Raw genomic sequence first — 16,638 nt, 5'->3', positions numbered from 1 at the left:
AGTGCAGATGATAGACATTAATTTCTTTACTTCTTCTTTAACAGAAAAACATCCATTAAATGAAGGGTCGAGGGACAGAGGAGAGTAAAATATATTTCAAAAGAGAAAAATGAGTGGAGTGTATGTATAGTCATGAAAAAAATTACAATGACAGCACTCAGCTGGACTAAGATGTTACCAACTTATCAATAATAAGTACAGTATGGAAGTGAGTAATTATGCAGAGGAAGAAAGGAGACTCATGCCTGTTAATTTCAAATAGCTGTTTCTCGGAAATCATTGAGAATAAGGCATATGCTAATAATGTTTTTCTTTTGGAATCCCTATACTATCACCCCTCAACATATGGCCCTTTCCTCCTAAATCACCTAAAATTACATCATGTTTATTTCAAGGAGCTATACGAATTACTATTAAATGTAGAGGGGGGAATACGAGATAGTTATGGACGATTTACAGTTGAAATACAATAAAAATGGAGAAAAATTAACTTTTATAAGCCAACCCATTCGTTGTGCCTGAGAATCTAATTAAAATAATGTCAAACCACGTAGGCCTATTACTTTTTTTTTAGTAGGTTATTTTACGACACTTTATCAACATCTAAGGTTATTTAGCGTCTGAATGAGATGAAGGTGATAATGCTGGTGAAATGAGTCCGGGGTCCAGCAGTCCAGCACCGAAAGTTACCTAGCATTTGCTCATATTGGGTTGAGGGAAAACCCTGGAAAAAACCTCAACCAGGTAACTTGTCCCAACTGGGAATCGAACCTAAGCCACCTCGTTTCACGACTAGGCACGCTAGCCATTACTCCACAGGTGTGGACACGTATTACGTGTACGGTATATTATGCTAATATAAACATATCGCTGAACATAATGAAAGTGAAATAAAAAAAGAGCTTGGACGAGTTATCCTACACAAACTTGATATTTTCATGGTAGCAGTAATACTGTATAAAATGCTTCACGAAATACATAATTGCACATTCATTATTCAATTTACCGATATTTGCGATTCGAGATTATTTGATAATGTTAGAAAGTCTTCAATTTCGACATAATTTGTTACTTTAATTTTACAAATAATTAAGCATGTCATAATTTTACAAATAGTTTTTTTTTCTCTCTCTCTCTTGTACGGAGGAGGGATCCGAAGGTTTACACTGTAACCTGAAGCTCATTGTGCTTACCCAGGTCCAACGCCAAAAGTTACCAGCAATTCTGCTTCAATTGGTTGAGGGAAAACCTCGGACAAAACTCCAAGCAGGATTTGAACCTGGGCCCGCTCATTTCATGGCCAGATGTGCCACAGCGGTGAACATTTACAAATAGTTACTCGTGTCAAAAAATATGTATCCGACACTGTAGTAATTATAGTTTATCTACCATCTATTTATCGTAAATCCTATACTTCCTTCACTACTGGTAATGTAAAAGATCAGGTCTGCACTCAATACGAATATGACGAAACATGGAAGACATGTCAAATGTAAAAGTTGGATGTACTTACGTCCAAAATGTTGTCAAATACAATCTAAAAATCTTCGTAACTTCTACCAAATCATATGTTTACTTTTCGCATTACGAACTCAGTTAATAAAGAAATGGGCGCAAAATTGAATTCGTTCATGATTATTTTCTTTGAAAAAAATCTGAGGCATAAAACAGGTCTCACCTGTTCTCACACATTGTGCACTCTAGCATCTAGTATACATTATCTGAATTAAATGACTGACTGATAACTGATCATTGCTAGAGTGTGCATCAAAAATTATATAATGATATCATTCTCATCTTCACCCTGATATAAGGCCATGCACAAAGACATAATTTGGGGATTTAACTCCCCCTTACCCCGAAGGTGGGGAGAACTCAGCTAATTAGAAAGTGAAATATTTCAATGTCATATACCAGCAGTTCTCAAAGTGTGCTGCAGGGCTCCACGAGTGATTCTCAGGGGCAAAAATTGCTGCTTCCATCTAGTCCTGTTGCTGGCGCTATTACAAGGATCAAGAAAGTTAAAAAAAAACTGCAAAAGTAGTCATTGTGTACTACACCGACATGCCCTTCAAAAAAAAAATGCCAACATTATTAAAGCAGGTACTAGACAACACCGTCAAAATTTTCAACTTTATTATGGCACGACCTTTGCAATATAGGCTACTCAAAATCCTGTGTGAAGATATAGGAAGTATACAGAAGTCATTGTTATTAGTGTTATTACACACAGAAGTGTATGGCTGTCACGTGGTAAGGCGTCCTGTTTACTTGAACTTCGAATGGAAGTTTGTTCACTTTTGAATGACCAAAAAAGTTTGCTAGCAGATGATCAGAAAATGGTTGTGCAAATTATGTTACTTGGCAGACATTAAAAAAAAATGAACGAATTAGCACATCCGTACAAGGGAAACAAAAGACTATCTATATTTGATGCTAATGACAAAATTGCCACACTGAAGAAAAAGATTGCGTTCTACATGGAAAGCATCGAGAATAAGGATCTGACATGTTTCTGATTAATTCAGTAGAAAATAATATAACAATGAATGACTCATTCATAGCAATAATAAAAGTACACTTTGACAATTTGCTTCAAAATATGAATTCATACTTTCCAAGGAACACTCAGGAATCGATTCGAAAGAAATATGAATGAATTGTAGATCCATTTTCAGTGAAGTCAAAACCAGCAGCCCTCACTGGGGCAGAATATGAGGTCAGGCCACTGTCAGGCATCATTTAAAAGCAAACCATTTCCCGAAGTTTGGGCTCAGTTAAGGGAGGAAATGTTATGTTTTATTTAACGACGCTCGCAACTGCAGAGGTTATATCAGCGTCGCCGGATGTGCCGGAATTTTGTCCCACAGGAGTTCTTTTACATGCCAGTAAATCTACTGACATGAGCCTGTCGCATTTAAGCACACTTAAATGCCATCGACCTGGCCCGGGATCGAACCCGCAACCTTGGGCATAGAAGGCCAGCGCTATACCAACTTGCCAACCAGGTCGACTTAAGGGAGGATCTTTCGATATTAAGTTCAAACGCTAATTTGCTCTTACTGCCTTTTGGTACACATACCTCTGTGAAATGGTCTTTTCGAAGTACATGGCTACAAAAACAAAATATCGAGCTTGTTTGGATGCAGAAGACAATATGCGCCTTCAACTGACTTCTGTGACACTGGACATTGACAAACTCTGCCGCAAGAAACAGGCACATTCTTCACATTAACTTCAGGTGTACATCTAACATTGTAACATTTTTTAAATATCGTAACTAAAGTAAAATCCCTCGTATCCAGCACCCAAATAACCGACAATACCAAAACAACGGCACTTTTGGCTAGGCAAAAAAAAAGTCATTCATGCGAAAGAGAAGAGTCAGATGAAGGTGTGAGTGATCGCACATGCCGCATATTGTGTTTACTCTTTACATTGTTCACGCTTGGAAACATAGACAGAAAACCCGTTATGTCCCTGGAGTAGATCGGGTAGTATCAGTAAGCTGTCACTTGGGCTTTGCAAACAATGCACAGAGACGATATCTTTAAATTTACCACTTGAACTCGCCCGTTTCAAAGGGGTGTTAGTAGATAGTATATATAAACAAGCAGACATTAGACATATCTTAAAGAGGTTCAAATCATCGAGTGCTACTTCATCGTATTTATAGTTGCGACGTCACATGGCCGCCATTTAAAATTATCATAAATTACGAAAACTTTTAGTATTTTTTTACGCTATTATGTATTACTGTAATTATGAACTGATAAATGTACATTATCGTATTCAGTACCAGTACTAAAAATAAACATTACACATATTTCAAAACTTTATTTTTTTCAACATGGAAAAAAATGTTTGTGCAGTACAGTGTGTCTTTATATAACTTATAAACGTATTTTCCAATTATCCGATAAAATCAGTTATCTGGCACTGGCTTTGACCTACAGTTGCCAGATACAAGGAATTCTACTGTAGTTGTTACATGATTTTATAGATTTAAATAACATTTTCTCCACTTCTTTTTTACTATTGTTTACTTTACCGGTACCTTATTATTCATACTTCCATATATAGTGTGTAATATGCTTCATTAGACAGATAGAACTAAACAAGAACTAAACACTAAACATTTCTTGGGGCTCCACGAGAAGCTTTTGCTTCAAAAAGGGCTCCATGGCTGAAAAAGCTTGGGAACTGCTGTCATATACAATACCGGAGGTATACACACCTTTTGAAATCGTGATATTCTAATTAATAAAAGCTTTATTGAAAAGTTTATTATAAACTATTTTATGAAAAAAAAATCATGTTTTTCCTCCTTCAAAAATCCCACACACAGTCCTGCAGGGTGATATGTGATATGTATAAATGTGTCGTCATCGTCATCGTCATCATCATCATCATCATCATCATCATCATCATCATCATCATCATCATCAAGAATTGGGCTGATACTTCTTCCAGCTTTCCTGTTTTTCTTGGACATCCCAACTCCTCCTCCTCCTCCTCCTCCTCCTCCTCCTCCTCCTCCTCCTCCTCATCATCATCATCATCATCATCGTCGTCGTCTTTGCCACCACAGCTATTGCGAAGAAATATGTTTGTGCATGTTTCGGGGTTCTTCTTTTTCTCAGATGCTTTGTAGCCGTTTTTCGTTTTGTCTGGTAATTTAGATTTTCTTTTACAATCTTCCATTTTATATTCCTCTAATTATTTCAGCTGAAATTTATACACTTAAAAACCTTGCAGTAAGACTGTGTATGTTTTTAAATTACCACTACTTGAAAGGTATATAATCTGGGGAGGGGGAAAATGCCAGAAGAACATTGGTTCCAAAGAATTTGACGTAAATACGTCTTCTATTAAAATTACTTTTTAGCATAGTGACCCTTCGATATAGACATATTTACGTTAAAAGTTCCGAAATGAGTCGTCTAGAATCGAACTGCACATTCTTCAAATTATTAAATATGGGATTAAAGCAGTGGTGATATTCAAAACGTTTAACAACCAGTTCTCTCATGTGTACCTATGTTAAACATATACGGTATATGTCCATGGTAACTGCAAATATTATAAACTGAAAAGTTCACCGAACCTAGAAATAATTTAACAACCGGTTCAGAATATCACCACTGGATTAAGGTATGTTTCAGTGCAGAATTTTGCAGAAAATGTGATAAAGTGCTCGTATGGAGTCAAACTGGGATTTATCTGCCTTAACTTTAGGAGTAAAATCACCATTTGGAGTATAACTGTCCTAGTTTTTCGTCTTTTCTGACAAAGCAGATTTTTTTTTATAAAGTTCAGTTTGATTCTAGGTGACTAAGATATTGTTTCTGATGTTTAACTATCACATTTTGAACTATAATGATCTATATACACCCTATCCAATATAATTAGACAGAGAATGGAGCAAGACAGACCGTGTGGAAAACCACTAGACACATTATATACAGGAAGGAATGAGACGGACTTCATGGAAAGCCAGAGACACTTGGCATGTTATGCATAGCCTACATCTTGCATTTTCTGTTACCTAGTTCCATCACTCGGATATCTCTAGTGACCCTTTAATATAGACGTATTTACATCAAACAAAAGTTACAGTCTAGTATATACAGTCACGAAGCTCAATACATAGGAAATATGCATCCATAGATAGGTGCCAACCAATAGGATTGCTACTATCGCCTCATTACAGATAATGCGAAATAGTACCTACACAGTCTATTGTTCCTAGTACCCTCATCAACTCAAGCTTCGTGACTGTATACACTAGAGTGTGGTTATACCGGTACTAAATTAAATGTTCTTCTTTCAATATGAAAAAAGTACCATCTCTGGGTTCATACTGACTTTATACAAATAGTACTAAATTTCCTCTTAATACTTGATAATAATTGAAGACTTGTCTGAAGAAAGGATGTAACATCAAAATACTGAAATATGTGTCTTAAGTTGAAAAATAATTTTGAATCATTTATTTATAACAATAAAATATTGCATCCAATAACTGAATAAACTTGTATCTTTGATTAGTCAAATGGTTCTGCTATTAAATATAGGCCTACTGAAATATGCCTCTGAAATTATTTTTCTTTCTCCTGAAACGTGAATTATAGTTTTGTTGGTACATCCTTATTCCAGGGAGGTCTTCAATACTGTACATTATACTTCAGTGTATTCTTTATGTTTTTACTGATTTTAAGAAATCAACATTTGTTATATCATTATCTTCATTAATAAATGAAGAGTCCACTGCAAGAATGATGGATGTCACTTTCTTGTCGAAAATGAACCAAGACTGTCAATGTATAGCTTAAGACATATAGAATGTACATAGAGAGTTACATGGCATTAACACTGATAGTCATTGTCCAGTAATGATCGGAAAATCACAGTTAAGCTTTGAGCGCTAAGCATTTCAAACTTTCAATTGCTTCTCCTGAAAAATGTATTCCAAATGACATCCATCATTCTTGCAGTGGACTCTTCAAATTTTAACAGGGCAAACAGTGTGTTAAGTCGTCAAAAGACCCATATGTCGTAGTATTAATGTTAGATTATGTTATGTGATCCAATATTATCATTTTATCATTTGTATATGTTGCATAGCTTTCATAATATTGTGGGTTACTCTTCATTAGAAAGTTTAATTGCATGGGTCTTAATATGTTAGTGTTATGTATTGATGCACGTCAAAGTTTTTGTATATATTACGTGTATATGTTTTGGTTTGATGTAAAGAAGGAATCTTGTGAATTTTGTCGTTGTAATATTGTTTTAAATAAGTGAGGGACATATTATATGACAGTGTCCAATCTACGTTTGAGAGCATGCTTCAGAAAAATATGCTAAATATTTCATTGCGAAATATAAGTAGGGGAAAGTTTTTGAAGGAAGAATCATTTCACTTTTCTTTGTAATAGTAAGTTTTAAAATGGTGATAAGTCACGCCGAAACTTATCTCTGAGGCAAAGCACTATATTAAGTTTCATGAGTTAACACAGTGAAGCATAAAAGTTATTATACTCTCGTTAAATACTTAAAATAACTGTTTAACATCAAAGAAATTCCGTGAGAAATAATTAATCACTGTTGCTACTGATGCCATCACCACCACCACTGCCATTGCCACTGCCTTTGCCACAACCACCGCCACCGTCACTGCCACTGCACCACCACCACCACCACCTGTTTTAGTTCAACTGGCCTGTTCCAGCTTCACAAAATCAAAATTAATTTAAATCTGGTCTCCCAAGAATTTTCTCGAACTCTCAACATTCCATTTCCTTTCTTGTTTTGTAATTATAGGCCTATCTGAAATGTTATTCAATGATACAGCTCCATTCTCAATAGATTATGTTCATATCATTTCAGTTTGTAGTCTGTAATTATGCTTGTAATTTTTTTGTCAATATTTAACTCATTTCGTATTTCATTTATCTAATGATCAAGTAAAGTGTAACCAGCCTATGGTTGGTGTACGTAATGTAATTTCTGTTGCATCTGTTCATAGTGAAATTTCGTAGTTTTTAGGTATGGCTTAGTAGAACAACCAATAATTTACAATAATTAACTTTTCTTGATAGTATCCATTTCATCATGTCTGTTAATTATTTGTATTTTTATTTTTACTATAGATCTGATTAACTTTCGTTTATGACATAATACAACCAAGGTAATTGAGAATGGAGACTTGGTCTATTATTCTTCCTTCACAACTAATTTGTTCTCAGTTCTGTCAAATTAAATATGTTGTTTTATGCAATTTATGTTGGTAATAAGTAATAGCAGGTATTTTCTTAAATATCTTTCAATCATACATCTTACTATCGTTACATTTTTCATTGAAATATAAAAGAGACATTTCAAAATTATTTTATTTCATTGCCGAAACATATCTATGTGTTCAAATTTTTGGAAATTACTCTCAAGTTTTTAAACGTATATATAAGTGCATATGTGTGTATGTGTTTGTGTGTGCGCGTGGGCTTGCGTGCTTGTACAATTTCTTCAGTACTCCACAGATTTTTTTTTTAAGATGAAAATCTTCGTTGTGAGGAAAAATGCATGATTAGAACACAATAATATATTTGAAATAAGCAAAACAATATAATACTGATAATACAGGTGTTGCACGTGCTATTAAACGTATTCACTGTATAGTTGTCAAATTTCTTGTGTTTGTAATACAGTTATTGTATTCATTGTGAAAATTCTTTGTAAATGTCTAGAAAAAACTAAGTTTGTGTGTCTTAATTTTTCAGATATACTATGACAAAATCTACAGTTATCATATTCATACTTGGATTTGCACTTCTCTTTAAATTGGAAGAAAAGGTGAAGTATCATTATTATCATCATCATAATCATCACCAACATCATCTTTTATGTACAATTTTACATAGATTTTCAATGACTGGCGAGATTAACCAACTACCAATCATATCACATTCCACTCGTATAATCAAATTCAGATGTTTGATAAGATATTTTATCAATTTCTTTGTCAGAGAACTTTGATAATTTAATATCTGCCTAATACAGTTTAATGGTCTCCAAATATGGATTATAAACACACACTATGATACAAAGACAGGCTCAGCTTAATGACCTCTTAAAAAATATTACAATATCACAGTTCACTGACTTCACAAGGTGTGTTACCATATTAACAAAAACTAAATATTCTCTAACTCTAATAGCTGGGCTGTTTGACGAGCATTTCAACAATGTAGCTTGACCTTCTACGTACCTGCAAAGTAACTGAGGACCTGAATTCTAAACCATGCTAACTCCAGGACCTTTCTAATTCCATATGTACTAATTATATGGATATAGAATGGTTTAGAATTCAGGTGATTTCTCATGAGGCCGATAAACTTGGCAAAAAACAAGTATTAGACATTTTTAACATACAATATCATATTCTGAGATATAACACTGTGCTTAACTCAATTTTCCATTTCTTGGAGTTAGCATGTTTTAGAATTCAGGTCCTCAATTGTTCACTGTGGAACAGCAAGGAAATAACCTCACTGGGTAACGTTGTTTCTTATCTTGACAGAAGCACGTGTAATTTTCTTTTTGATAAATAAGAATGTACCTATGGTATAAAAGTCGTAAAAAAGCCCTTTAAATTAGGGTGACCAGATTTTCAGAGCCATTCCTGAAAGTGGTCCTGTAAAACAGGGCTTGGGTTTTCGCTATTGACCTTATACAGTATGTTACCTAATCATATATCGTCAGTTTACAAGGAAAACACATTATTTAAAAAATAATACTTCTGAGAAAAAGGCGTACCGGTATAATGTATGTGTATAAACTTAGAATTGGAAAATAGAATATATACATGAAGAGAAACAACTTACTAAAAATAATATTTTGAGATTCAGTTTTGTCTAGAACTTTCAACGCTTTTTTCTCAGAATTAATATTTTTGACTTAATATGTTTTGCTTGTAAACCGACAATATCTAAACTTCATACCAAAGCAGTAACCTGTTTTAATACAATAAAAATTTTCAGATATGTAGACTAATAGCTATCAGATAGAACTTCAACGAAGGGAAATAATGTATCATAAATTCTTCTCTTGTTCCAGCTTCATGTTTCGTGCATAATCTATCAATAATAAAAAATATAATGTGAGGCAGTATAATGTATTTATTACTCATGCTGACTATTAACTATTTTCTAACATGACTTAGAAAAACACACACATACAATGTAGCATGATTATTCTTCAGCAATTACTGAACAACTACATATTGCTTTCAACAACTGCTGCTATCCAAGAAGGAAGTCATAAGGCCTGCTCCCACTTAGCGGAATTTCTCTTCACAATGCATTTAAATGAAAGATAGCAGAAAGTGGCGAGGTTCGTCTAATCGAATCGAACAGAACATAATTCAGGAGCTAGAATATTTATTCCACTGCCAGAACAGAATTTCTTGTTTCAGGTACGATCGTAAGTTCTCGTGAAGCCCTCATAAAAAAACAAATGAACCACATCCATTCTTGGCGGCTTAATTGTTAGGTCAATAACAGAACGAAACATGTTAACCAAGTACAGTAATATTTAACACGAGAAAGACATAATTCCGAAGTGATATAGTGTTAAAAGTTGTGTAATCAAGATGTATATTAATTGTTTACTATTGAAAGTTATTGGTGAAATAGTACGTATACAAAAATCACAATTTAATATGAACGAAGAAAAATTAATAAATCTCGTGCAGAATTATCCTCTTTTGTGTGACAAAAGTACTGTTTGGTTCGATTCCACTAGATATGAGTGGCAGCAGACTTTTCGTTTCGATTCAATTCGGTTTGATTCTGCTAAGTGGGAGCAGGCCTTTAGACTTCAACATAGCTATAATTCAGATTACACTTTGTGATCAACATATTATGTTTTAAGGTTTCTGGCTTCAGTCTAGATTTTTCATCTGTCCACGTATTATTCACTGGTGCGAAGTATTTCCTGTTGTTTTCCTCTTCATTTATTTTCTCTGAGAAAATATAAAACATAGAACTTTCACTTCAAATTTTATTTTAGTCGTTATAACACTGTTCTTTTGTTTCAGTCATGGAGTTTGTTCCTCATTGTTGTCATGATATCTGGAGGGTTATTCCTTTTCACCTATAAAGCGACGGAGTTTGACTTTCTGGGGTTTATACTCGTACTGACAGCTTCTTTTACAAGGTGAGAGACATTCCTTCTCCATCATGAACCAAAATTTCCTCATCTCATGGAGGAAAGAAATGAAGCTTCTAGTTAAACGGATTAAACCAATCACTTCTGTCCTCAGTTTGTACAGACAGGGGTGGACAAACCCTATCCACACAATGGATGAAGCAAATTATAAACTGCAATTATCAGGAGAACGATCTTTGTAATCTTTGAAATCATGGCATGGATGATGCTGAGATTTCGATGACGAAAATAAATGTTTGCAATATTTCTTATATAAGATAGTGCCCGTCATTTCATTTGACCACTATATGTTCTTTCTACAGCCATTATTTTCAAATTGTACAATCCTGCTTTGTGCAGCCCTTTTCTCCCCTCAAATTTTTGGATGAAATTTATTCATGGTCATTATTTACGAACATTTTTTTTCTTCTGAAAATTATGTAATTGCCATTTCATAATTATTACAATAATAGTAACAACTTTATGAAATAATTAAATCAACTTTTACGAGTTTCTTTCAGAGCTCTTTTCACACAGCAATCAGTCCTGGACACTAGATCTTGGTAATGGATCAAAGAGATAGGTTCCCATTCACGTATCTTGTCTGTTGATAGAGGCAACATGTAACGCCAAAATGATGACATTCTTATACTGATGACATGATGCAAAAATCCAAAAATCTTTGCACTACACCAAACATCGCCGAAGTCTTATCATAGTTCTGAAGAGTTGTGGAGTTCATATGCTCACAAAAATTCCTGGTTCAGAGCAACAATGTTATGTTACTGCTGCATACACCTCAAATTGAAGACACTGTAAAAAATTACAAAATTTAAAAACATGTACAAAATTTTTCCAGATGAATCAACTTTTTGCGTTCAACCTGTTAAAATTTATGATACCAATTTCGAAATAATCTGTAAATTAATAAATTGATTGATGTGCAGATGTTTTTTAGCCAAACAATTTACAAAATACAGCTGTCATTTGTTTTCCTTTGAAGTCAGTAAAGACAATAGGTAAGTGTAGTTAAAGTAGCAAACCATCTAAGAATGTGTGAAAGATAATGCATCAGTAGGGGAAGCTGTTATATCTAGGGACAAGTTGTACCTGGGGGCACTTGGTTTATTTTCAAGGTTATGTAGTGAAATTTTTGTATTCGCAGTTGACCACTCTAATTTCATCATTCAGCTGTTCTGTGAATGATTTACTTTTTGTTGAAGCAATCTGGAGAGATTTTATTTAAAAAAAATCTATATTTTTTTTATAACCTAAAACGTAAGTAATTTTCAAATTAATGAAATATTTTAAATTAATTCTTTACATACACGATTAAAAACTTAAATCTATATTTTTAAACCCTGTTATTCTATCTACTAGTTATTGACTTATTTTTGGTACCTCAGTCTTGAAAACTTGCTGAGATTTATTTTACTGATACCTGATGTACCTAGGGACAATATACCTGGGGACAATGTTTTCAGGTGGACCTCGTTATATTTTAAATAATTTTGTAAATAAGTTACTCTTACGAGTAATTAAAAACAATATTTAGTAATGGCTTTTATGGGGTTTCAGCTTCAGTGGAAATGCCACGCAGCAAATTAAAAATCAAGAGACAAACTCCGACAAAGCGAAATTATGCTCTTCCCAGGAAACGAATAACTCATAATCCTAAAAAAGGAAAGGCACGCGTTTTAGCAGATATGCCAGAGAAAACCGAGATAGGAGAAAGAAAAAGAAAGTTTAGTGAGAAGAGAAATATGATGGATAAAGTTCAGAAATGGAAGAAGTTTAAGCCACAAGTTCTGTTTTCAGAAGATAATTCAGAAGAGACTGCAAATAAGCCGAGGAATGTGGTAATGCTGATGATGATGATGATGATGATGATGATGATGATGATGCCATTTCAACTGTAAATGACACTGAGTTGATTGCTCGAGCGAATTTAGAAGAAATAAGAGAAGAAAATTTTGTTCTCATTCGTGTGGGAGGAAAGAGAGACTGATTATAAATTTTTTGTCTGTAGAATTTTAAGAAGATTTGTGAAATAGAATTTGAAGTTCAGTATCTAAAGGAGTTTACTAAATATGACAATTAATTTTTTTACATGATAAGCAATCATAAATTTTTTGCCTTCCTTCAGAGGATATTGTGATTAAACTTCCCCATCTTCTCAAAGAAAAGGTTCAAGCCTAAGTGACACTAAGAAATTCATTTAATTGGAAAGCCTAATATTGTTTCTGTTAAAAAAATTGAGAATTATTTCAAAACTTTAAACTTAGCAACATTATCACTATTTTTTTAGTAGGTTAATTAACGACGCTGTATCAATTACTAGGTTATTTAGTGTCGATTATCACTATTGTTATTACATTAAATTTAAAGGCAAAACCTATCATTAATAATAATTAGAAAACAGTAAATTGTCTGTATTTTGTATAAATATAAACTTAATAAAATATTAGTTACATTAATATTATGTTGAACCATGTCCCAAGGTATGTCATCCTATGTCCCAAGGTACATCACCTTTATGTACCTAGAAACAGTATGTAGCACTTCAGGAAAATTAAAAAAAATCTATACAAAAAATTATTTAATTGAAACCTTGCTTTTTTCTAAGATATTTACACTTCGAAGATAGGCCTACTGTTGTTAATAATAAGAAGTAATAAAAGCTTATACAAAAATTTTAAAAAATTGAAATTTAAAAAACTGTCCCTGGGTACAACAGCATCCCCTACATATTGAGAACAAAGTAATAATAAACCAATAGTTTAGTTAGAAAATATACAGAGACTGAATTTTTTATGAAATATGTAGTAATCCACCTCCCCCACCTCTTATCTACAGAATCTGTATCAGCATTTTCATTTATCTGCAATTAACCTTAACTTTTTTTACGTGTTTAAGCACTTAGTATCTTGATGTGAAGAGTTTTATAGCAAATCTAGAATTTGGTCGCAGCTGTATTCGTAAATTGTGGTAATATCAATCACCAACACTGTCCTTAGTGGCATAACCCCCACTGTTTACTTTTCACTGTCCTGACACATGCTGGAGTAGTAACCTACCAACGGGATGTTTATAGGGTTTGCTGTTATCCATAGTAGATTTAGGAACCTGTTCACTGCAGACAAGGAATGAAATGGAATTTTCGAGAGGTGGACACTATGATCTAGCACTGCTAGATCTATTGTTCTAACACAGTGGAGAGAGTTTGACTGGATTGGAACAAAGTAATGGAGATCCTGAAGAAAACAGGCGTGGATTGAAAAGAGAGGAGGCTGTTCTGTAACCTTTATATGCAGCAACGAGTCAAAGCCAGAATAAGAGAAGATATATCAGAAGGAAGTGAAATAGGGAGAGGAGTACAAGGATGCTCTTTATCACCTACCCTGTTCGACATCTACTTGGAGGATTTAGTGAATAACTGTTTTCAGAATATAGGACGAGTGATAGTAGTAGGTGATACTAGGGAATATGCTACTGAAATAAGTGACAGCTGTGAGCAGTATGGGATGAAGATAAAAGCAAACAAGACGAAGACCATGTTTGTCCGAAGAAAAATAAATAAGATAAACGTGTGAATACTACATGAGGCAGTAGAGAAAGTGGACAGCTTTGAATACTTAGGGTGTACTGTAAGCAGTAACGAGCTGCTGCAAGGATGTCAAAAGAAGAATAACAATGGCCAAGGAAGCTTTTAATAGAAAAAAAAGCATCTTCTGCTGACCTCTGGAAAAAGAACTAAGGAAGAGACTAGTGAAGTGCTTTATGTGGAGTGTAGCATACAAATGGATCAGAAACATAGACATTACGACGAAGTGAAAAGAAGCGACTAGAAGCATTTGAAATATGGATATGGATAAGAATGAAGCATGTGAAATGGACAGACAGAATAAGAAACGAAGCTGTGTTGGAAAGACTGGGTGAAGAAGGAAAGATGCTGAAACTGATCAGGAAGAGAAAAAGGAATTGACTGTGTCACTGGCTGAGAAGAAACTGCCTGCTGAAGCATGCATTGGAAGAAATGGTGAATGGTAGAAGAGTTCAGGGCAGAAAAAGATATCAGAAGATAGATAACATTAAGATATATGGATCATATGCGGAAACTAAGAGGAAGGCAGAAAATAGGAGAGATCGAAGAATGCTGGATTTGCTGTGAAAGAACTGCCCTTGGCAGAACACTGTGCGTGTATGTATGTGCTAACCCTCAAGCTAGGTGCATTCTCAAACCCATACCGGCTGACTACACTAAGAGTCGCTGGATACCCAAGTTCCGAGCAAGCCACCCCACTCATCCCTAGGCTAGTCCACTCTGTGTGTTGCCAGCTGGTGTTTGGGGAATGCTATAGAATGATAACAGACTGGAGAGATGTTGATGCAATGATATAGATGCCTAATATGTGAAAATGGGAGAACCCCGAGAAAAACCACAACTGCGACCTTGTCCGCCACAAGTATCACTATGGATTTTTCAATGAAAAACTCCGGGTCTGACTGGGATTCGGATTTGGATAGCCTGCGTGGCAGGCTGAAGATCTGACCACTTAGCCATCGCAGGGGACCTGCAGACATGTAGTGATTAGTTTACATAATTTATTTTAAAAATTCCATAAAACTATCTTCTTAAGAGTGGCTTCATAAAATATAACAAGAAAGTGTTAATCAATATTACATGGCATACTTATTTAATGTAGTGTACCTATTTTATTTCCTTGATGCTTCTCTGCACTCACTTCCACAGATATGTTGTGACTAGGGGGCAGATGTTGATGACCTGAAAATCTACTTAAAATGATCAATAAAATGCCCTTAAAGTAATGGAAAAATGACAAAATTAAAAGAAAATACACTTAAATATTATTCAAAATATTCGCACCACAATTTCTTAAAAAATTAGCCACCTTGTTTCAATGACTGCCCTGCAAATCTCGGAGAGAAGATGCAACTTGAAGGTTTTAAGGGAAAATTATAGATTTGAAATGAAGGTTTACATTGTGTTTCAATCAGGGGTGGTCCATGTCAGTGCCTCCATTCTCTGTCTCCTCCTCCTTCCGCTCTTCACTTTTGTTACCAGACCTTCCAGATGAGGGAGTGTGAATGACAAAACAAATTGTGGGCGCAGCATACATTCTTGCAATCTTTGTGTTAGAGATACTGTCTACTACAGTACATCACTTCCGAACCATATTGGGGACACAACGTCATATTGTCCAGGAAACAGTGAAAGTTTTCCCCCTTCCAACATAAATTCTAAAGACACTTTCGTACCACAAAAAACAGTAGTGGTCAAAACCCTCACTTAAACTAAGTTGTTGTCAAGCATTTTATATTACAGTGGATTTCGCTTAATAGAACCATGTGTTTTGGTCCAATTAAGCAGCTGGTCCTCTTAACCGGAATTAAATAAATAAATGGACGTGTACTGTATTTTTCCCTCTAAGCTTGGTCCTAATATGCAGCAGGTCCAACTAACCGCAGGACCTATTAGGCAGAATCTACTGTACTTCCGTTGTGTGAGGTGAAGTCTTCAGTGGAATGAGGGATGGACTTTTAGAGTTTGTTCGAAACTATAAAACTCAAACTTCACTGTTATTCACTTATTCAGGAGGTAATTACTACTGATCTATTTGCTTAGAAAAAGATTTAATAAACCTATCGGTAAAGAAGAAAATAAAATGCATTCCAAATGATCTAAAAGTTCTTCAAAGTATTAAAAATGACCAAAAAAATGTAAAAATGACCTATTAGTTCAAAAACGTAAAAAAAAAACAATATTAGAAATTAATTTTTACGTTGATATTAACATAGAAAAGATTTCTATTTTAATAGACATCGTCCTAATGTGAAAAATAAGATGACTTCTTTTCATCAACATCCGCCCCCTGGGTATGACATTATGAGTTTCCTAATGTTCTC

The 16,638-nt window shown here is 34.4% G+C and overlaps 1 protein-coding gene across 6 annotated transcripts in view; it reads left to right on the top strand.

Annotated features, from left to right (window-relative positions):
- The window catches only part of LOC138713485 (solute carrier family 35 member C2), a 113,551-nt gene that overhangs the window by 75,983 nt on the left and 20,930 nt on the right, over window positions 1-16,638 (top strand). For all 6 annotated transcript variants that reach the window (XM_069845639.1, XM_069845637.1, XM_069845638.1 and 3 more), the window contains 2 exons: window positions 8,283-8,355; window positions 10,601-10,719. In XM_069845639.1, the coding sequence (XP_069701740.1) occupies window positions 8,283-8,355; window positions 10,601-10,719 (192 nt within the window). The remainder of the gene's footprint in view (window positions 1-8,282; window positions 8,356-10,600; window positions 10,720-16,638) is intronic.

Source organism: Periplaneta americana, chromosome 14, assembly GCF_040183065.1.
Source record: "Periplaneta americana isolate PAMFEO1 chromosome 14, P.americana_PAMFEO1_priV1, whole genome shotgun sequence".
Taxonomy (NCBI): domain Eukaryota; kingdom Metazoa; phylum Arthropoda; class Insecta; order Blattodea; family Blattidae; genus Periplaneta; species Periplaneta americana.
Note: the sequence above shows the minus strand (reverse complement) of the source record. Positions and strands in the feature narration are given on the sequence as shown.